The following is a 24,938-nucleotide window of genomic DNA, read 5'->3' on the forward strand; positions in this document are numbered from 1 at the left end:
CTATTTGGTCATTTGGAATGTGAATTCAAACCTTTCAAACATTTGTTTTGGTTGTTGGAGACGGAGAATAGGACGTTATTAGCATATTAGCGCTTTCAGTTTTACATTTATGCAAAACACACTGCTGTGAATTGTTAGTGTGTCTGTGTGTTTTGACAGGGTGAACACCAGGCTTCCTCTCTGGAATGGTGATAACTTCTCCCCTGTGTACACAACCAGGGATACATTATTGAAAGGGCCTGGGTTGCAACGTCTTTGTTGCTGTTTACATCCTGTTTCCGTTGCTATTTTCGAGTCCCCATCTCGACTCGACTAGCCTAAATCAGGTCTTTACAGGAAGCTGACCTTAACAAGGTTGAAAATGACCCTCACTTTTGAAACAACAATAACTATGACCAAAGTTCTACAAACTATGAACACAGGAAGTGCATTACAAATCGCCTCTTCAGAAGCAACTTAAAAAAAGACGATCCAACCAAACACTACTATGGACAGGATACATAAACTATAGCAGTCAACTGAACACATGAGCCCAGCCAGGAGAAGTCTGATATCGAACTTCATCTAATCTAAACGTCCGTTTAGACCAAAGCACGGTTCCTGGAAGCCCCGGAAGAGTACTGACGGTGGTTGAAACATCACCATCATACACAGCAGCCTGACCCTATGGTAACACACAGACAGGAAGTGATTAAGTGCAACGCTACAACGTGTTATGGGTCAAAGGTCATACGACTTCCGCCTTCCAGCCTGGCACTAGCAACCGATTAAGTGGCCCGGGAAGGGGGAAGAAATCACCATACATCAAAATGCCATAAGCGCTTCAGTGTGTGTGTGTGTGTGTGTGTGTGTGTGTGTGTGTGTGTGTGTGTGAGAGAGAGAGAGTGTGTCACAGGGGTTGTCAATGGCGACAGAAGGAGCAGTGTTGTTAACCTGTTGGGGCTAGGGGGCAGTATTTTCACGGCTGGATAAAAAAAACGTACCCGATTTAATCTGGTTACTAATCCTACCCAGTAACTAGAATATGCATATACTTATTATATATGGATAGAAAACACCCTAAAGTTTCTAAAACTGTTTGAATGGTGTCTGTGAGTATAACAGAACTCATTTGGCAGGCAAAACCCTGAGACATTTTCTGACAGGAAGTGGATACCTGATGTGTTGAATTACCTTTAAGCCTATGCCATTGAAACACACAGGGGCTGATTAATGTTTTGGCACTTCCTATTGCTTCCACTAGATGTCACCAGCCTTTACAAAGTGTTTTGAATCTTCTACTATGAGATCTGACCGAACAAGAGCCTTGGAACGGTGATGGCCGATTAGACTCTGGCGCGCGAGGTCATGTTGGGTACCCTCGTTCCAAAACGTTTTAAAAGAGAATGCATTCGTCCACCTTGAATATTATTCATGTTCTGGTTAAAAAAGGCCCTAATGATTTATGCTATACAACGTTTGACATGTTTGAACGAACGTAAATATATTTTTTCCCCTCGTTCATGACGAGAAGTCCGGCTGGCTTAGATCATGTGCTAACAACACGGATCTTTTTGGATATAAATGATGAGCTTTTTTGAACAAAACTACATTCGTTATGGACCTGGGATTCCGGGAAGTGACATCTGATGAAGAGAATCAAAGGTAATGGATTATTTACATAGTATTTTCGATTTTAGATCTCTCCAACATGGCCGTTTGTCTGTATAGCAAAGCATATTTTTCTGGGCGCAGTGCTCAGATTATTGCAAAGTGTGATTTCCCAGTAAGGTTATTTTTAAATCTGGCAAGTTGATTGCGTTCAAGAGATGTAAATCTATAATTCTTTAAATGACAATATAATATTTTACCAATGTTTTCTAATTTTAATTATTTAATTTGTGGTGCTGACTTGACTGCCGGTTATTGGAGGGAAACGATTTCCTCAACATCAATGCCATAGTAAAACGCTTTTTGGATATAAATATGAACTTGATAGAACTAAAAATGCATGCATTGTCTAACATAATGTCCTAGGAGTGTCATCTGATGGAGATTGTAAAAGGTTAGTGCATCATTTTAGCTGGTTTTATGGTTTTGGTGACCCTGTCTTTGAATTGACAAAACATTACACACAGCTATTGTCAATGTACTCTCCTAACATAATCTAACTTTATGCTTTCGCCGTAAAACCTTTTTGAAATCGGACAACGTGGTTAGATTAAGGAGATGTTTATCTTTCAAAGGGTGTAAGATAGTTGTATGTTTGAAAAATGTGAATTTTGACATTTATTTGGTTTCAAATTTGCTGCTCTTGAAATGCACCTGCTGTTGATAGGGTGCACCACGGGTGGCACGCTAGCGTCCCACATAGCCCCAAGAAGTTAAGGTACAACACAAATCATTTGAAAGGGGAGCCTGTCAAAAAGGCTGTTGTTGATTTTTGGAGACAAGGACAAGAGGGAGGTGTGGCTGAGGTTTCACAGAGCATGGCTTTAGGTGAGAAAAGAATGGGGACACAGATGCACGCACTGGCAGTCAAACACACTCAAACTCACATAGTCAAACTATCTGCGTGCTAGAATGTTTGGATCAAATAAAAACCGCACAGAGCTCAAGTTAGTCGTCGCAAAAGACGAGAATGTCAACGAGAATGTATTTTGTGACGACTTTTGACCTCCATTTGGTCCACAAGTACTTCCGTTGTCGTGTGACTCCGTTAATCATTGAATCAGTTTGACTTTCTTTACAAGTCATCTACTCCTTTAGGAAAACAGAATCCATAAAGGTTTCTATACACTGCTATGCTTTTAAAGAATGGGTGAAATATGGCTTCTATAGAACCTGGTCGAGTCGAACTCGACCGTTTGAATGGAAAGATGTTTTCATTTCACTCAAAGCTATAGACTGCATTTCTCGTCAAACAGAAGTATATGGCTTTCTCATGTTCACCACAGCTAGAACAAAGCAAATCCATTCAGTCCAGAACTAAGGCGTTTTTGCTATGTTCGCCCTGACCAGGACACTAAATCAACCAACCCATCCCTCTAAAGGGATAAATCCAAAGTGAAAGTGTGTCCCCACTGTATTTACCGTGGTCAAAACCCACAGTTCATCCAGCCCATCCCTTTAAATCATTGTTGTGCTTGTGCACTCAGCACGCTGTATTGTGAGTTGCTCTCGCCATCACATCAGTGGTTTGTGGAGACAGGGAGGAGACAGGGAGGAGACACGGTGGAGACAGGGAGGAGACAGGGAGGAGACAGGGAGGAGACAGGGAGGAGACAGGGTGGAGACAGGGAGGAGACAGGGTGGAGACAGGGAGGAGACAGGTCCTCACAAGGCACTCTGTTAATGACCTTCACAGTCAGTGGACCTGACACTGTCAAAAAGCGGCAGAAAAGTGACCCAAATCCAACCTGGATGCGCTCCCAGTTCTGACTGGGGGAGAAACAAACAACTTGTGACAAACATTCCAACAAGCCTGACATTAAAGCCCTTCCATTCGCTGAGGCTGAGAGAGAGAAAGAGAGAAAGAGAGGTAGAGAGCGAGAGATGAAATGAAGAAGTAATGAGTGTGAAATAAGAAGCCTTAGGATTTGAGAGCCTGAAGTTCAAATTCAATAGCGTCGACTTCTCCTGTCTATAAAAACATGTCCCTTAGGTGGTGAACTTCATAGAAGTGGAAGGGAAAAACAAACTCCCCCGGTCAAACATCAAATACCAATTTCACATATATATTTGCTTAAGGACCCCGTGTAAATCCAGACCTTATTAAGACGAGAACTACGTCAATGTCGAGCTGGTTTCAAACAGCTCTGAGGGGAGAACAACTGTTCTGTCTTCTGAAAGAATATTTGTCCAATTTCTCTCAGTAGAGAAAGGTTGTCGTTTTCTGTTAGCAAACTGAGCTACTGCTTGACAATAACCCTCCATACAGCAAACTGTAGACTCTTCTTAACAAGCTGTAGAATACATATGCCTGCTGTTCTCTGTTCTCATAGTCGAAACCAGCGCTGTTGTCTTTGAGCGGCTTGGAGAGTAGGAGAAAATCTGAATCACTGGCTTGAACCCAACCACAGAGGATGGATCACAGACTCATGGCTGCTTTCGCCTTTGAAAATCCCTCCTCAGTGGATGAGCTACCAAACCAAACAGCATATTGGATAAAGAGCGTGAGAGAGAGAGAGCATGAGAGAGAGAGAGTGAGAGAGCGCGAGAGAGAGAGCGAGCTCGAGAGAGAGCGAGAGAGCGAGAGAGAGAGCGAGAGAGATGCAAATGAGACTCTGCGTGCGCAAGAGTAAATGTCCATAGGGAGACATGAGGAAACAAGAATCTGGGCCATCCTATCAGACAACAACATAACACCACCTGACTGGTATAACAAGGCGTTTGGTCTCCAGAGGACTACAGTAGCTGCCTTGTATTCCACTGTACAGAATAGACTTTCAGCTGTGGGCCATTCTGCCTTGACCATCAACATTCCCACCACATCCTTAAGGGCGTATCTGTTGACCAAATAAAATGACTTCCTCCTAAAGCTGCCCATTGCGAGACCAACCCGGGGATGAAGAAAGTAACACTGATATTTCTAAACTCTTTCAAAAAGCTAAAGAGTTGTAATTTGAGAGAGTTTTAAACTCGAGAGGTAAAACCGCCACAAAGAGCATCCCAAAACCTCAAACCCATACATCGATCGGCCTCCACCACTGCAGTAGTGTATTATGTGGAAGAGAAATGACAAGTACACCCTCAGCCCTGGGAAGGCCACGTTCTTCCACAACAGACAGGGTAGTGTAGATGAGCCCCCAGTTGTTGCCCTGTCTCTTTCTGTTGGGGATTAAAGGAACTTTCCTAGGCTGTGTGTGTTCTTTCATCCCTCGTTCAGTGCAATTAGAAAATGACACTCTGCAGGGCGTGTGTGTGTGTGTGTGTGTGCGCCACTCCACGGGCGGTCTGTGTGTGTGCGCGCAACGTGGTGGGCCAAACACTAAGACAACACATATCCCTCTGCCAGTCAACGTTCTCCCTCCACTTTACGGGAACACATTGCCACAGAGTAGCCTTTTAGCTTGCAAAAAGCACCACAATGACGTCCTGTCCCTCCTTTCATCAGAATCAGCATTATCAAACGGACCAATCGTTGGCTGTAGGCCTTGGCTGGAGGTGTTTGTTAGCAGTACAGTGGACGCGCTCAGACACAAGCTCTCACACACACACACATATATAGAACAGCCAGGTCACTCAAGATCCACTTCGAAATCAGACATCAGTCCAGGTTCCCAGGATGTCGGGAGATGCCTTCAAAATTGGCCACTAGAGGCAACGGTGAGCACTATTACCATCAAGTCTGCTTGAGCGTTGTGAACGGTGGTGGTGGCTGATGGGCTATCCCAAACCTTAACAATTCGGAATTAATGGCTAAACTTAACCATAGAGTTGTTTTTGTTTTAACCCTATCCCAAACCTGAACTCTTAACCTCTTAACTTAACCATTTGGAATTAATGCCTAAACTTAACCAGCCGCAAGGCCCTGCCGATAGCAGCTCAGCAACTCAGGCTGTCCGAAACACGTCAAAATTTGACATTTGAAGCAACTTCAAAATTTGACGTTTGGACAAACATTGTCAAACGCCGGAATCTGAAGTCAAATTGGTCAAACCATGAGATCTTGTTGCACAGAAAGACAGAGACGCGCACACACACACACACACACACACACACACACACACACACACACACACACACACACACTGCATAATCTCCCTCCCTCGTGGCGGCGAGTAGCGCTGTCAATCATACCAGTGACAATTATGGCCAGGGACCCGTGCTCACCTTCAGGAAATGAGAAAGAATAACGGAGCGAGTGAAAAGAACGACGGAAGAGAAAAAGAGAGCGAAAAAGGGCAGACAGTAGGGCCAAAGAGACTGGGAAATAAACCCATGTTCAGTGAAAAACCCACAGTCTGTCTGATTATACTGAAGTAGCAGCAGCAGGAGCAGCAGGAGCAGCAGCAGTAGCAGGAGCAGCAGCAGCAGCAGGAGCAGCAGCAGCAGCAGCAGCAGCAGGAGCAGCAGGAGCAGTAGCAGGAGCAGTAGCAGGAGCAGTAGCAGGAGCAGCAGCAGCAGCAGCAGCAGGAGGAGCAGCAGCAGCAGCAGCAGGAGCAGCAGGAGCAGTAGCAGGAGCAGTAGCAGGAGCAGTAGCAGGAGCAGCAGCAGCAGCAGCAGCAGCAGCAGGAGCAGCAGCAGCAGCAGCAGGAGCAGCAGCAGCAGGAGCAGCAGCAGCCAAGCCAGGCTTATAATTGCATCTCAGTAGCTAGACTGTTGACTTTCTTTTCATCCCCATGACACACATGCATGTTTGGTATGGGGGTGTTCTGTGCTCTAACAGGTGTCTTTATTCCCATGGGAACTACCTCTCTGACCTCCCATCATCCTCCAGGTGTTCTCTCTTTCTTTCGCTCTCACCAACATTATCCTTTGTCTCTGACTATATTCTCTCTGTCTGTCTCTCCGTCAGTCTCTGTCTTTCAACCGCTCTCTCAATCTCTTTGCCCTGCCACACCTCTACGCCCACTTCCACATTCTTAATGCAAACTTGTTTCCGTTTCCCTCCACCAGGCCAGAAACGGTGGATCCACCCCCACACACAGCCAGATAACCTGCCCTGCCCTCTGATACCATGTAATTGACCAGCTAACAAAACATGTGCATTGTCTAGCCCTGGGTTGTCTGGCAAATAGGGCAGGCAACTACTTGCATCATTCCAATACCATGGTTGGATTATAACAATATACAGAAAAAAACAGACGTTTGAAGGTCCAACAACTGAAGAGTTAGACTTTAAAGCCTGTGGAGAGAAAAAGAATAAAACTAGCCTCCAAACGTCAGGACAAGAAAACAAAACAAGATCAGTTAAAAGGTAAGATCAAGAGATAAAAACAAGTTCTATTGAAGAGTTAGTCTTACTTTAAAGTCCATGTATAGAAAATACAGCTACCCACATCTATTCAAAAATATTTGACATTGACCTTCAACGGTTAGGAGGGAAAAAAACAAGAGTGCAAAGAGACTGCTGCCACAAAGAGATCAGCACTGGCTTCCAACCATCAATTACCCATCAAAGAAAACCTTTAAGAGCGGTGCAAAGGCATTCAGGGTCTGAGAGTTGAGAAAGAAAGAAAGAAAGAAAGAAAGAAAGAAAGAAAGAAAGAAAGAAAGAAAGAAAGAAAGAAAGAAAGTGGTAGAGTTGAGAAAGAGGAGAGAGCAATGTTCACTCACCTTAGATTGAGGGTCAGCTGATCGTCCTTTGACCTTAGCAGGTCGCTAACGGAGAACGTAGCGCTGCCCAGGAAACTGCTCTGTGGACAGAGAACAAAGACAGCAGTCAGGCTAGTAGCATACATCAAGTCAGTTAACAGCCAATCATTAGCATGATGATAGCATTCAAGTCATCTTACAGCTAATTAGCATTAGTATTGAAATCCGAATGGACATTTACTGATACTGCTGGCGCCCTATAGGTGAGTGTATTACGCTCCTGCCAAGAGGTCGACCTTTATGGCACAGGTGGTAGTGTGCTTTACCCTCAGAGTTGCGGGTTCAAGCTGCACTCTGACTGCCCTGCCTACATTGCTACAAAATCAACAATTTATTCAAAGCACACCGGAGTAGGCTGCAATATATCAAATACCTTTCCTGTGGCTTTTGGATGCACAGAAACAGGTGAAACGCTGGAAAGACACATTAGGAAAAAAACGTTTGCGAACCCACCCAACAGCAAACTCAATCTCTGCCTTGCTGTAAAGCCTCTCCAATTAAAAAGGGACAATCTGCAGTTACTACATCCATTAAATGAGTGATATATACCCATTGATTCTGGAAGAATATAACTTCTAAACGCCTCATGAGCTTAGTTTAGCTGTTGTACCCCATCAGAACCCAGAATATAAGCTTGTTTTACTCTATTCTCTCGTGGACAGACTACCAATATATCTCTGGTAGATCTATCATGACAGAACGGGAAGAGTGAGATACCAAGCAGCATTAGTTCGGTGTTTGGGTTTTTCGTCACTTGTTATTTGGACAAATTTCCGGGTTTTAGCATCTTTTAAATCTGGTAAGGGGAGGGGATATTCGGCCCACAGACTTGTCAGTAACTTGCAAAGAGCTCCTCGTTCTAGCATCTCTTCATCTTAACACGTATGGACCCAGAACTTAACTGAGCAGCTGACCACTTACATGAGACTTTAGTTTGTAAAACAAAGTAAACGTAAACAACCACCATTTGAGAGTGGTTACATTTCTCCAGCCGCATCCCTCAGCTTTTACCAAAACAGGGGCGGGGATCTACTGTGCTATTGTTTCAACATTGCCCCTTTAAAAACCCCACTGTTCTAAAACAAGACCAGGCCTAGGCTTTCTACTCCATTTATACAGAGAACATCCCCAGTCAAAGGGGTTCCTGACCAAGCAAGCTCACGGACGCACACACACTGCTGAGGACACCTAGGTGCTGCAGGCTTGATGTGAATGGGGGGGAGGGGGGTCAGTGCAGAAGAACTGGGTCACGGTGAGTGAGGTACGGAACGAGCCCATCAATAACGGAGAGATATGGACTACACACACACACGTATGTGCATACACACTGACATGCACCTCATCCCTATCTCTCTCTCGCTCTCTCTCTCACACACACACACACAGTGTCCCGTCTGCCTGACACACACTGTTTGCCTAACAGACACTCACTCTCTTTGTTACATTAGAGCAGGTGGGCACCGAGCTCACCATGCCAAGAAATGCTCTACTACACACACACACACACACACACACACACACACACACACACACACACACACACACACACAAAGACAGAGTCTGAGTTAAGACAAAAACAAAGGCCAACCCCCTCGATAATTCATCCACAATTAATTAACAACTCTATTCTTATGTAGATAATGAGGCTAACTGTGTGTGTCTTTTTCACTGTCTCAGATCCTGTGATATTGGGACTCTACTTGTCTGTCATTCAAGGCCTTTGTTCTAAACGCTGAACCTTTTCTGCTGAGCCTTTAGTTTAGCATTTAGTCTCAATGCTCTCAATTACAAACAGACTGGAACATGTCAGAGAAAAGTACAGAGAAAATACATCTAAGACATCTGTTCATCTCATAGTTCTACTAAGACATCTGTTCATCTCATAGTTCTACTAAGACATCTGTTCATCTCATAGTTCTACTAAGACATCTGTTCATCTCATAGTTCTACTAAGACATCTGTTCATCTCATAGTTCTACTAAGACATCTGTTCATCTCATAGTTCTACTAAGATATCTGTTCATCTCATAGTTCTACTAAGACATCTGTTCATCTCATAGTTCTACTAAGACATCTGTTCATCTCATAGTTCTACTAAGACATCTGTTCATCTCATAGTTCTACTAAGACATCTGTTCATCTCATAGTTCTACTAAGACATCTGTTCATCTCAGTTCTACTAAGACATCTGTTCATCTCATAGTTCTACTAAGTCATCTGTTCATCTCAGTTCTACTAAGTCATCTGTTCATCTCATAGTTCTACTAAGACATCTGTTCATCTCATAGTTCTACTAAGTCATCTGTTCATCTCATAGTTCTACTAAGACATCTGTTCATCTCAGTTCTACTAAGTCATCTGTTCATCTCATAGTTCTACTAAGACATCTGTTCATCTCATAGTTCTACTAAGACATCTGTTCATCTCATAGTTCTACTAAGACATCTGTTCATCTCATAGTTCTACTAAGTCATCTGTTCATCTCAGTTCTACTAAGACATCTGTTCATCTCATAGTTCTACTAAGACATCTGTTCATCTCAGTTCTACTAAGACATCTGTTCATCTCATAGTTCTACTAAGACATCTGTTCATCTCAGTTCTACTAAGACATCTGTTCATCTCAGTTCTCTAAGACATCTGTTCATCTCAGTTCTACTAAGACATCTGTTCATCTCAGTTCTACTAAGTCATCTGTTCATCTCATAGTTCTACTAAGACATCTGTTCCTCTCAGTTCTACTAAGACATCTGTTCATCTCATAGTTCTACTAAGACATCTGTTCATCTCATAGTTCTACTAAGACATCTGTTCCTCTCAGTTCTACTAAGACATCTGTTCATCTCATAGTTCAATTAAGCAAAATCGTTCAATATCTCCTAGAGTGATTCACAATGCTAGCAAATAAAATCTACTTGCATATACATATTTCAGGGTTTTTGTCCGAGAGAATGTCATGTTGACTGCCTGTGAGCATTTAACGATCTGTATTATTCTCTTAAATGTTCTTACATATCCATTCATGCATATTGAACTATTAAATAATAAACATTTTAGTCATTTACCAGACACTCTTATCCAGATCCTTGATATTACCTTCTTAAAACAATTCCATATAGCTTAGTAGAGGGTTTTTAAGACAATAGTGTTAAAATGTTCATGGACATTACACAGGGCACATACTGTATCAGTAACCCCTCATTCGATTGGACCCTGTCGTCATGGAGGCAGGAGTTCCTCCTCTGTCATTGGCACTTGTCCTCTGTCACACGGCAGGGTTCTAATGACAGGGTCAAATGTCATATGATATCCCCAGGTGGATAAGCGTGTGTGGACAGGAAGAGACAAATACAGAGAAAGAGCGAGAGAGAGAGCGCGAGTGGAGAGAATGCCCCCAGAGCTGCCATTCCTACTATAGCGCGCCACGGGACAAGCTCAGGACAGCTCTTAGCCAGCCACGCTGACCCTGTATATGGTTCCTAGTTTGGATGTAATGAGATATCGATTTGGGTTGACATCAACTTTTGTTCAAGTCTTGCATTTTGTTATCTCCCTCCCTCCCTCCCTCCCACTTGAGTGCATTCTCTCTCTCCCCCTACAACTCCCTCCCTCCCTCCCTCGTGTATAATTTGACTGCATTCACTCTCCCCCTACAACTCTCTCCCCCTACCACCCTCTCCCTCACTCTCCCCCCACAACTCTCCCTCACCCCCTACAAGTCTCCATCTCTCTCCCTCCCCCTATAACTCTCTCTATCATTCTCTCCCCATCACTCTCGCTCTCCTTCATCTTGTCCCACCCCTCGCCCTGAGCAGTCCCCCTGTATCTGATAAAAAAGGGCACATCCTGTCTGCTGACCTTTGATCCATTATTTACCCCCAGAGCCTTTTCCTGAAAAACACACACACACACACACACACACACACACACACACACACACACACACACACACACACCACACACACACACACACACACACACACACACACACACACACACACACACACACACACACAGCCCTGTGGGCTCCTAACAGCCATACACTGAACCATTCTTCTAACACAGCACCCTGCTACACAGATACCCGACACAAGGCCAAAGACCTGTGGAGAATGTTTGCATCCCAAATGGCATCCTTTTCCCTAGTGCACTATTTTTGACCGGGACCAATAGGGCTCGGGTCAAAAGTAGTGTACTAAATAGGGCACAGGGTGCCATTTGGGACACATGCACATACATTACAGATGACTGTTCCAACAGGGGGGAGAACACAGCACTCTCAAATGGCTGCACAGTGCACACCAGTCACTAATAAGAGCTGGAATAGGGGGTTTCTCAGAAAAACAGCTTGAGGTTGGCCATTATAATATCCCTATGCACTCTTTGCGTCCCAAAAGGCACCCTGTTCCCGATATAGTGCACTACTTTTGACCAGAGCACTATCAAAAGTAATGCACTGTATAGGGAATAGGGTTCCTTTTGGGATGTAATGAAGCTCCAGGGAGCTGGAATCTAACACAGGATCAAAGAAAATAAGAAGAGACGAAGAGGGACAGGGAGACAAATGATGGTCTTCATTCATTCTCTTCCAGCATCATGGAGGACTGATTATGATGCTCTCACTCCGATCGCTCTCGCTCTCTTTCTCTCTCGCTCCCTTTCTCTCGACATCTCTCCTCACTCTTTGCCCCACTCATGTTCAGGGGTAGAAAGAAACTTTAGATCTATGCTCTCCTTTGCTGTCTTTTAAAAAGGAACACGGCAGATCACCCATCACACAGCACTCTTGCTAACACACACAAGTGTGTGCATGCGCGCGCTCACACACACACTCTCCTATAAAGAATAAACCAACACACTCGCAAAACAACCCCCCACTTCTATAAAAACTGCATCACACACTCTGCCCCCCCCCCCCAGCAGCAAACACACACATCACACCCACAGATCCCGCCCACAGATCCCGCCCACAGATCCCGCCCACTCCTTCGTCAACAGAAAGTAGCATTGCAAACAGTTTGTCTAGCCCACAACGCAACATAACAAACATGGGCAGGTCAAGGTAGTGTTTGGAGTGCTGAAGGCCAGCGCTTCCCCTCTATTACATAGCTGGGCTAAATGGTCTTCCTCCAGTACCCTAGTTCTATTGAACCTCCTATACTGGGGGTGACAGTGCATTACCAAATGGGAGAATAACTGTGTGTGGGTCCTGTATGCATTTGGTATACAGATGTATGTGTGTTGTGGGTGGATAGTTGTCCTCTGGTGCTCTCCATTAGTGCAGGGATTAGTCATAATCATACAACACATGTATTGTATTGTAAACTGCACAAAGGCTACACACACACACAAACACTATCAAGCAGGCACAAATGTAATCAAAAACTATACTAACTATTTGACACACACACACACACACACACACACACACACACACACACACACACACACACACACACACACACACACACACACACACAGTAAAGCTAAGAGGAGGAAGCCACTTACATTCCCCCAGTATTGTGGCCAGTCTTCCCCAGACAGAGACAGAGCTGGGCTACAGAGAGGGTTGAGTAGTCCCTCTACTCACTGTTCTCCGGAGTATTCTCCCTTCATATCCTCCGTATACACAGTCTCCTGTAGTCCGCGTAACGCTATATCCGCGCCCCTTTCCCCGCTCCCCTCTGGTGCATACCAGCAGGTAAACACACACACCCACTCACGAGCAGCACACACACACACACACTCACACAGCGGCAGCGAAAACTGTCTGAGGACTGACTGAAAGGAAAGAGAGTGACTGCCGCAACCGCTGCTGCTGTGGGCTGCTGCTTGGCGGCTGGCGTGACCAGCGAGAAGGAAGGAGGGAGGGAGAGGGGGAGGAGGAAGAGCGAGCGAGAGAGGCAAGTGGAGAGAAAATGAGAGCATGCAAGAGAGAAGGAGAGAGATTCTGAGAGTCTGACGGTGTGGAAGAGAGAGGAAGAAAGCAAAACAATCATAGTTAGAGAGAGAGGAAAGAGAGAGAGAGGAGAGAGGGCAAAGGAAAGAGAGGAGAGAGAGAGAGAGGAGAAAGAGAGAGATAGGGGAAAGAGAGAGAGAGGGGAAAGAGAGAGGAAAGAGAAAGAGAGAGGAAAGAGAGAGGAAAGAGAGAGAGAGGGGAAAGAGAGAGAGGAAAGAGAGAGAGGAAAGAGAGAGAGGGGAAAGAGAGAGAGAGGGGAAAGAGAGAGAGAGGGGAAAGAGAGAGAGAGGGGAAAGAGAGAGAGGAAAGAGAGAGAGAGAGAGAGAGAGAGGGGGAAGAGAGAGAGAGAGAGAGGGGAAAGAGATGGAGGGGAAAGAGAGAGCATTCACAGTCAGTCCACTGACACAACTATCAGATCACAGCAAAATCACACTCTTCTTGAACAGAGCTTTGCTCAATCATGAGGCATCAAAGCCAACGGAGCTGAATAATATTAAGAAATGCTATAGATGGAAGGAGAGTAGTGTGGAAATCTACCAAAAAACTCATTCAATCCCTTCAACAATTTCCTGGACAAAATGTTTCACTGTAATAGTGAAGGTGTAAACTTGGCAGTAGAAAACCTAAACAGTTTATTTGACCTCTCAGCTTTCCTATCAAATCTAAAAATTCAGACAACCTAAGAAAATTAACAACAATGACAAGTGGTTTGATGAAGAACCTGTCCAACCAAAAACATAGAGACCCAGAAAACCTGAGCCTACAGTTTCACTATGGTGAATCACTAATACAGAAATACACTACGGAAAAAGAAGGAACAGCTCGTCAGACACCAGCTCAATGTAATTGAAGAATCCATAGACTCTAACCACTTCTGGGATAATTGGAAACACTAAACAAACAACAACACAAAGAATTATCTATTCAAAATGGAGATATGTGGATAAACCACTTCTCCAGTCTTTTTGGCTCTTTAACAAAGAACAAACAGAAAAAACATATACTGTACACGATCAAATACAAATCCTAGAATCAACTATTAAAGACTACCAGAACCCACTGGATTCTCCAATTACATTGAATGAACTACAGGACAAAATACAAACCCTCCAACCCAAAAATACCTGTGGTGTTGATGGTATCCTCAATGAAATGATCAAATACACAGACCACAAATTCCAATTGGCTATACTTAAACTCTTTAACATCATCCTCAGCTCTGGCGTCTTCCCCAATATTTGTAACCAAGGACTGATCACCCCCATCCCCAAAATAACTACTGTGGGATATGTGTCAACAGCAACCTTGGGAAAATTCTCTGCATTATCATTAACAGCAGACTTGTACATTTCTTCAGCGAAAACAATGTATTGAGCAAATGTCAAATTGGCTTTGTACCAAATTACCATACAACAGACCACGTATTCACCCTGCGCACCCTAATTAACAAACAAACAAACCAAAACAAATCAAAGGCAAAGTCTTCTGATGCTTTGTTGATTTAAAAAAAGCTTTTGACGCATTTTGGCATTAGGGTCTGCTACACAAATGCATGAAAAGTGGTGAAAAACATACGACATTATAAAATCCATGTACACAAACAACAAGTGTGCTGTTAAAATTGGCAAAAAACACACATTTCTTTCCTCAGGACCAGAGGATGAGACAGGGATGCCGCTTAAGCCCCACCCTCTTCAACATATATATCAAAGAATTGGCGAGGGCACTAGAACAGTCTGCAGCACCTGGCCTCACCCTACTAGAATCTGAAGTCAAATGTCTACTGTTTGCTGATGATCTGGTGCTTCTGTTCCCAATCAAGGAGGGCCTACAGCAGTACCTAGATCTTCTGCACAGATTCTGTCAGACCTGGGCCCTGACAGTAAATCTCAGTATGACAAAAACAAGGGTGTTCCAAAAAAAGGTCCAGTTCCCAGGACCACGAATACAAATTCCATCTAGACACCATTGCCCTAGAGCACACAAAAAAACTATACATACCTCGGCCTAAACATCAGCCCCACAGGTAACTTTCAGATCGTTCACATCTTTGTGGGAGACAAGGCAAGAAGGGCTATCAAAAGGAACATAAAATGTGACATACCAATTAGGATCTGGCAAAAAATACTTGAATCAGTCATAGAACCCATTGCCCTTCATGGTTGTGAGGTCTGGGGTCCACTCACCAACCAAGAATTCACAAAATGGGTCAAACACCAAATTGAGAGACTGCATGCAGAATTCTGCAAAAATATCCTCCATGTACAACGTAAAACACCAAATAATGCATGCAGAGCAGAATTAGGCCGATACCCGCTAATTATCAAAATCCAGAAAAGAGCCGTTAAATTCTTCAACCACCTAAAAGGAAGCGATTCCCAAACTTTGCATAACAAAGCCATCACCTACAGAGAAATAAACCTGGAGAAGAGTCCCCTAAGCAAGCTGGTCCTGGGGCTCTGTTCACAAACACAAACACACCCCACAGAGCCCCAGGACAGCAACACAATTAGACCCAACTAAATCATGAGAAAACAAAAAGATAATTAGTTGACACATTGGAAAGAATTCACCAAAAAACTGAGCAAACTAGAATGCTACTGGGCCCTAAACAGAGAGTACACAGTGGCAGAATACCTGATCACTGTGACTGACCCAAAATGAAGGAAATCTTTGACTATGTACAGACTCAGTGCACATGGCCTTGCTTTGGCAATGTAAACATATTTTTCCCGTGACAAGGTAAAAATCTGTCGCCTGCCCATGAGCAAGGCAGTTAACCCACTGTTCCCCAGGCGCCGAAGACGTGGACGTCGAGAGAGAGAGAGAGAGAGAGACGCTCAAGTCACACCTCTCATTGACAGCTCATGACTCAGAGAGCTGAAGGGGGAATCATGTATTATGGCTGCTGGAATTAACATGAGAGCCTGGTGACACGGCAAGGGGTATAACCAAGAGTGGTGTATAGTGGTGCTCACACTCACACAAACTCACGTTCTGAAACAACATCCATACGAATGACACAAAGCTTCTGTTGACATCACTTATGACTAATGCAAGACTCACCCAGAAAATACACAAAGAAAACACTTTCACAGACACACCCAACATCACAGACAGACAGAGCTGCACAGACACACCCAACATCACAGGCAGACAGAGCTGCACAGACACACCCAACATCACAGACAGACAGACAGAGCTGCACAGACACACCCAACATCACAGGCAGACAGAGCTGTACAGACACACCCAACATCACAGACAGACAGAGCTGTACAGACACACCCAACATCACAGGCAGACAGAGCTGTACAGACACACCCAACATCACAGACAGACAGAGCTGTACAGACACACCCAACATCACAGACAGACAGAGCTGTACAGACACACCCAACATCACAGGCAGACAGAGCTGTACAGACACACCCAACATCACAGACAGACAGAGCTGTACAGACACACCCAACATCACAGGCAGACAGAGCTGTACAGACACACCCAACATCACAGACAGACAGAGCTGCACAGCACAGACACACCCAACATCACAGACAGACAGAGCTGCACAGCACAGGCACACTCAGAGTCACAGACAGGCAGACACCATTACACTGTAGACAGAGACACAAACACCCCAACGCACACATGTTCTGCAACAACATACATCCACACTGAGCTCAAGGACAGCGAGCTTGAGTCTGTTGCCTGATCTGAGCTCAGGCCTGGCGTGGATTAAACAGGTTTAATGTGCCATGTTACCATGGGAGACAGTAATACCAGCAGAAAGAAAAAACACACACAGCTTATCAACACTCACAGGTACACATATCGTAGACAAACACACACACACACACACACCTATGCTGGCCAAATGAGTCAACTAGGGCAGCTTTTAAAATAGACAGCTCCAACACTGGGTCATAGAAAGGTCATCCTGAAACCACAAAAAGGGAAACTTTTCCACTACCATCAACTTGTATGGACTGTATACTGATCTCACTGGTTTTACAGAGCCTTTTAAAGGAACTCAATGGACTGTGTTGAATATCGGCTGGAATCACTGTGATTAAAAAACATACACACACTTGCTCACACCTAAACACCTTCGTACTGTACATAAACTGGTACTGTTTGCACAATGTTTCTTTTCACCTGTACACACACACACACACACACACACACACACACACACACACACACACACACACACACACACACACACACACACACACACACACCCTGGAGGAGGGGTGTCATGCTTGAGCGAGCCCATCGTTTCCCTCCCTCTTTGCACGGCTTGTCCTCCCTTCCCCTTTGATCCAAAATAACAGGTCAGCCATCAGACTAAGCTCCCCTTTCCCAGCCCCTCCACCGTCCCCATCGCCACGGTTACAGTGCTACAGCGGAGCGTGAATGACAACATAGCATCAACAGTCTTCGTTCTCAGTAGTGTACTGTGTCTGTTTCTGCAGTGTCAGGCTGTTTAATGACCGGGAGTTCTGACCAAACGATCAGGTATCATTTTCTTTTCACCACATATTTACCTATCCATTTTTCAATTCATATTTGTATCCGTTATGAAAACCCAATTCTGAAGCCCATCAAGGGCCGCAGCGGCAACTTGGAATACAATTTATAATCATTCCATTGATTCTGCCATCACATACAAATACAGTTGATCTATGAATTCATATTGTGTCTGATTTAGAAAAAGAGAAAGAATGAAGCCTTTCATATTTAACATAACAGTTATCGGCCGTTACATGGGATAAACAGGCTGCTAATAATAGTGTAGACTATCGTTACTCCCAGACTCCCACTGAGCAGTCTGCCTTCAAACGATTAAATAAGAATTCCTTCAATTGAAGAAGAAAACGGTCTCGTTTCAAAACGCTAGTTGATCAAAACTCTGCCAATCACAAAGTAACTGGAGACGTGAGTTACTGGGTCAGTGACAGCAACCATGAAAGACAACGGTCACTGAGAGAGATATGCAAATACAGTTGAAGTCAGAAGTTTGCATACATTTAGGTTGGAGTCATTAAAACTCGTTTTTCAACCACTCCACAAATGTCTTGTTAACAAACTATAGTTTTGGCAAGTCAGTTAGGGCATCTACTTTGTGCATGACACAAGTAATTTGTCCTTTAGAAGCTTCTGATAGGCTAACTGACATCATTTGAGTCAATTGGAGGTGTACCTGTGGATGCATTTCAAGGCCTACCTTCAAACTCAGTGCCTCTTTGCTTGACATCATGGGAAAATCTAAAGAAATCAGCCAAGACCTCAGAAAAAAATTGTAACCTCCACAGGTCTGGTTCATCTTTGGGAGGAATTTCTAACGCCTGAAGGTACCATGTTCATCTGTACAAACAATAGTATGCAAGTATAAACACCATGGGACCACGCAGCCGTCATACCGCTCAGGAAGGAGTCGCCTTCTGTCTCCTAGAGGTGAACGTACTTTGGTGCGATAAATTGCAAATCAATCCCAGAACAACAGCAAAGGACTTTGTGAAGATGAGGACGGAAAATTATGTGGATAAATTGAAGCAACATCTCAAGACATCAGTCAGGAAGTTAACCTGTTAGGGCTAGGGGGCAGTATTTGCACGGCTGGATAAAAAAATGTACCCAATTTAATCTGGTTACTAATCCTACCCAGTAACTAGAATATGCATATACTTATTATATATGGATAGAAAACACCCTAAAGTTTCTAAAACTGTTTGAATGGTGTCTGTGAGTATAACAGAACTCATTTGGCAGGCAAAACCCTGAGACAGATTCTGACAGGAAGTGGATACCTGATGTGTTGTATTACCTTTAAGCCTATGCCATTGAAAAACACAGGGGCTGAGGAATATTTTGGCACTTCCTATTGCTTCCACTAGATGTCACCAGCCTTTACAAAGTGGTTTGAGTCTTCTGGAGGGAGATCTGACCGAACAAGAGCCATGGAACGATGATGGCCCATTAGACACCTGGCGCGCGAGTTCATGTTGGGTACCCTCGTTCCAATACGTTATAAAAGAGAATGCATTCGTCCACCTTGAATATTATTCATGTTCTGGTTAAAAAAGGCCCTAATGATTTATGCTATACAACGTTTGACATGTTTGAACGAACGTAAATATATTTTTTCCCCTCGTTCATGAAGTGAAGTCCGGCGGGCTTAGATCATGTGCTAACAAGACGGAGATTTTTGGACATAAATGATGAGCTTTTTTGAACAAAACTACATTCGTTATGGACCTGTGATACCTGGAAGTGACATCTGATGAAGAGAATCAAAGGTAATGGATTATTTACATAGTATTTTCGATTTTAGATCTCCCCAACATGGCGGCTAGTCTGTATCGCAACGCGTATTTTTCTGGGCGCAGTGCTCAGATTATTGCAAAGTGTGATTTCCCAGTAAGGTTATTTTTAAATCTGGCAAGTTGATTGCGTTCAAGAGATGTAAATCTATAATTCTTTAAATGACAATATAATATTTTACCAATGTTTTCTAATTTTAATTATTTAATTTGTGGTGCTGACTTGAATGCCGGTTATTGGAGGGAAACGATTTCCTGAACATCAACGCCACAGTAAAACGCTGTTTTTGGATATAAATATGAACTTGATAGAACAAAAAATGCATGCATTGTCTAACACAATGTCCTAGGAGTGTCATCTGTTGGAGATTGTAAAAGGTTAGTGCATAATTTTAGCTGATTTTATGGTTTTGGTGACGCCTGTCTTTGAATTGGCACAACATTACACACAACTCTTGTAAATGTACTGTCCTAACATACTCTAAATTTATGCTTTCGCCGTAAAACCTTTTTGAAATCGTAAAACGTGGTTAGATTAAGGAGATGTTTATCTTTCAAAGGGTGTAAAATAGTTGTATGTTTGAAAAATTTGAATTTTGACATTTATTTGGATTCAAATTTGCCGCTCTTGAAATGCACCTGCTGTTGATGGAGTGCACCACGGGTGGGACGCTTGCGTCCCACCTAGCCCATAGAGGTTAAAGCTTAGTCGCAAATGGGTCTTCCAAATGGACAAATGACCCAAAGCATACTTCCAAAGTTGTGGCAAAATGGCTTAAGGACAACAAATTCAAGCTATTGGAGTGGCCATCCCAAGGCCCTGACCTCAATACTATAGAAAATGTGTGGGCAGAACTGAAAAAGCGTGTGCGAACAAGGAGGCCTACAAACCTGACTCAGTTACACCAGCTCTGTCAGGAGGAATGGGCCAAAATTCACCCAACTTATTGTGGGAAGCTTGTGGAAAGCTACGTGAAACGTTTGACCCAAGTTAAACAATTTAAAGGCAATGCTACCAAATACTAGTTGAGTGTATGTAAACTTCTGACCCACTGGGAATGTGATGAAAGAAAGAAATAAAAGCTGAAATAAATCATTCTTGCTACTATTATTCTGACATTTCACATTCTTAAAATAAAGTAGTGGTCCTAAGACAGGGAATCTTCACTAGGATTAAATGTCAGGAATTGTGAAAAACTGAGTTCAAATGTATTTGGCTAAGGTTTACGTAAACTTCCGACTTCAACTGTATCCCATCAACTAACGCTCAAGTGATTCAGCGAAAAGCTTAAATTGTATGTTTGTTAGAATTAAATGTATGTTTGGGGGGAAACTGCCCATGCTTACACCACAGCCATCTTCAGAAACATATATTTAAAGCCCATGCTTAGACCACAGCCATCTTCAGAAACATATCTTTAAAGCCCATGCTTAGACCACAGCCATCTTCAGAAACATATCTTTAAAGCCCATGCTTAGACCACAGCCATCTTCAGAAACATATCTTTAAAGCCCATGCTTAGACCACAGCCATCTTCAGAAACATATCTTTAAAGCCCATGCTTAGACCACAGCCATCTTCAGAAACATATCTTTAAAGCCCATGCTTAGACCACAGCCATCTTCAGAAACATATCTTTAAAGCCCATGCTTAGACCACAGCCATCTTCAGAAACATATCTTTAAAGCCCATGCTTAGACCACAGCCATCTTCAGAAACATATCTTTAAAGCCCATGCTTAGACCACAGCCATCTTCAGAAACATATCTTTAAAGCCAGAAAAGCCACTATGACCACATACCCATATATTCTCCCCATTCTGTGTCTATTACAGCAATGCATTAAACATTAACCAATCAAATGTCATGATGTTGTGTTATTACCAATGCATTCTGGGTGTTGATTACCTGACAGCTTGTGTTTAGGAGCCGAGTGTACAGAAAAACATCCAAAAAGGCAAAAGCATCATGTTTGACTAACAAACCATCAATGACAGAGAGAAGCAGATGGACCCATAGAAAATCATAGGCTACCACTCTCCTCAATGCACAAGAGACTCATATCATCTGCCTTAACCAAACACAACGGAGAATCTTGGCACCAGGTGGAATATGCTTTTGCTCCGAGGCTCCAGTTCCGCAGGCAGAGCCAGAGCCAGAGACAGACAGAGAGAAAGTTACCCCTAGGTACACTGCGGAAAATAAATAACCTACCAGCATATATTGTGATTAATGACGCTCTTTTTTTAGGATCCCTTCAACGGCAGTTAGGGAGTAGATCCATGGTGTTGGAGGTATAGGAGAAAGAGAGGCTAGCTGCCGAAGCACACCGAGGTCAATACTACAGAATGATTGTTCTCTGTGGAGGACTGTTCTAGCAAGTGAAACTGAGCTACAGGCTACATTTTCACAATAAGTCAGGTGAGCTGTAGGAACGGACGGGATCTGTCCAGACAGATTACAACTGTGCAAACACACGTGCTCCTGCATATACAGTACGCACACAGCAATAGACACACACACACACACACTAATAATCACACACATTCCACAGCCTGTCCACACATGCCCTGAACCAAGACACCTATCCCCCCATGCTGTCACCCATCCCTCCCTCCCTCCCTCCCTCCACCTTCTCTTACCTCAGTCCTTCTTCTGCCATGGAAACAAGGGCAGTAAGCACGGGCCATGTTCATGTGGCTGAGTCCTGACCTCTCAGACACACATGTAGGGTCGCAGGCCAACTTGTGCAACCTACAGAGTCACACCAAGCAGACTGTGCAACCTACAGAGTCACACCAAGCAGACTGTGCAACCTACAGAGTCACACCAAGCAGACTGTGAAACCTACAGAGTCACACCAAGCAGACTGCAACCTACAGAGTCACACCAAGCAGACTGCAACCTACAGAGTCACACCAAGCAGACTGTGCAACCTACAGAGTCACACCAAGCAGACTGTGAAACTTACAGAGTCACACCAAGCAGACTGTGCAACCCACAGAGTCACACCAAGCAGACTGTGCAACCTACAGAGTCACACCAAGCAGACTGTGCAACCTACAGAGTCACACCAAGCAGACTGTGAAACCTACAGAGTCACACCAAGCAGACTGCAACCTACAGAGTCACACCAAGCAGACTGTGAAACGTAGAGTCACACCAAGCAGACTGTGCAACCTACAGAGTCACACCAAGCAGACTGTGCAACCTACAGAGTCACACCAAGCAGACTGTGCAACCTACAGAGTCACACCAAGCAGACTGTGAAACCTACAGTCACACCAAGCAGACTGTGAAACCTACAGAGTCACACCAAGCAGACTGTGCAACCCACAGAGTCACACCAAGCAGACTGTGCAACCTACAGAGTCACACCAAGCAGACTGTGCGTATCCAAGATTCCCTTTAGAATCCCTTACACCTTTCAGGTGAGCTGGAAGCACAGTAGAGTTGCCAGTAGACCGTACTTCAGTCCAAATCAATTCCTGTCTTACTAGTAGAGCTCCAGGGGGTTGAAACGTGAGAAACAGGCTGAGCTCTTGGTAACCGCAGCCCGCCTTAGGTGCTCTGTGTGGGGGCGAAAGCACCTCTAGACGTCCCCCTGGCCAGTCTAGTCCATAAAGTTTAATGGCTAATCCCACTGTAGAGGAGGTGATAAAAGCAAAGGCCTTTTTTTCCCCTCACAGTCAGTAAAGCCTCCCAGCCAACACAGGTCTATAGACTTCACTACATAGACCTTCATTCAATTCCAATGCATCGACTCCCCCATTCAATTCCAAAGCACTAACTCCCATACTCGGACTCCCATACCAAATCCTCTATTCACCCGTACACTTCACCAGTACTGAAACAAGTGCAGCTGAATTACCGTCTTCTCTGTCACTATCAGCGGACGCCACGCTTTAGTTTCACAAGTGTTACAGTACACAGCCCCAGACGTCAATGTGAGAGAAAGAGAGAAGAGCCCTTATCAGACTGTTATCAAGTCTCCAGCCTTCTCAGTGGTTGCACAACTTCCCCTTTTCTCTAGTACTGTGTGTGTGTGTTCTATCGAGAGGAGACATCATGAGAAGTGATACTCTCCATTTCATTATCAGTTCGTAGAAATGTTCCTCTCACAGAGAAGCCTTCCTCTCACACGGCTAAACTGGCCAGTCAAATATAGTTTAAACTGATGCAGAAGCTCTATTCTGGAAAGCTTTTTCACCACAGTCGCTGAAGTGGAAACCCATGGCTAGATGAGTGACGGTGCAGAATGGTCTTTCACAAAACTGAAACCATAGCCTGATTCACCGCAGTCTGAAATGATCGGATCAACTCACAAACACAAACCTGCACAAACACAAACCTGCACACACACACACACACACACACACACACACACACACACACACACACACACACACACACACACACACACACACACACACACACACACACACACACACACACACACACACACACACACACACAAACGACCTGTTGAAGCACAATACGATGTTGAAGACGACCTATAGATGGATCTTAATTTGAGCACCCTGTCGCAGGAGAACTTGTAGTGTATTTGAGGTTAAAAAAAGGCTTCAGACGTGATTATTTTCCCTAACAAAACATCGATCAACCACTTCCAAAAATCTCCATTAATTATAATCCACATAATAATTCACATTTCCTGTTGCTGCAGGATTATTTTGCTGCTGTAGCAGGAACATTGATAGACCTATTACTGTACCTAGCTATAGGACATCCCGTGGTTTGAGGCCCAGGGCTCAAACAAGAAAATATACAGGTTGTTAACTCTCCATTGTGTGATTTGGGACGTTAAGGGCAGTATGTGTGTGATTTGGGACGTCAGGGGCAGTATGTGTGTGAATTGGGACGTTAGGGGCAGTATGTGTGTGATTTGGGACGTTAGGGGCAGCATGTGTGTGATTTGGGACGTTAGGGGCAGCATGTGTGTGAATTGGGATGTTAGGGGCAGTATGTGTGTGAATTGGGACGTTAGGGGCAGCATGTGTGTGCAGGTGGGACGTTAGGGGCAGCATGTGTGTGCAGGTGGGACGTTAGGGGCAGTATGTGTGTGCAGGTGGGACGTTAGGGGCAGTATGTGTGTGCAGGTGGGACGTTAGGGGCAGTATGTGTGTGATTTGGGACGTTAGGGGCAGTATGTGTGTGATTTGGGACGTTAGGGGCAGTATGTGTGTGAATTGGGACGTTAGGGGCAGTATGTGTGTGAATTGGGACGTTAGGGGCAGTATGTGTGTGAATTGGGACGTTAGGGGCAGCATGTGTGTGCAGGTGGGACGTTAGGGGCAGCATGTGTGTGCAGGTGGGACGTTAGGGGCAGCATGT

General features: G+C 44.2%; 1 protein-coding gene across 6 annotated transcripts in view; it reads right to left on the reverse strand.

Moving 5' to 3' along the window:
- The window catches only part of inpp4b (inositol polyphosphate-4-phosphatase type II B), a 244,899-nt gene that overhangs the window by 104,604 nt on the left and 115,357 nt on the right, over positions 1-24,938 (reverse strand). For 4 of the 6 annotated variants that reach the window (XM_045716544.2, XM_045716543.2, XM_045716545.2 and 1 more), the window contains one exon: positions 7,261-7,340. In XM_045716544.2, coding sequence (XP_045572500.1) covers positions 7,261-7,340 — 80 coding nt within the window. Of the gene's footprint in view, positions 1-7,260; positions 7,341-12,806; positions 13,136-21,797; positions 21,952-24,938 lie in introns of those variants that run through there. The other 2 variants (XM_045716548.2, XM_045716549.2) reach the window with 2 other exon arrangements.

Source organism: Salmo salar, chromosome 04 (assembly GCF_965601325.2).
Source record: "Salmo salar chromosome 04, fSalSal1, whole genome shotgun sequence".
Classification (NCBI taxonomy): Eukaryota; Metazoa; Chordata; class Actinopteri; order Salmoniformes; family Salmonidae; genus Salmo; species Salmo salar.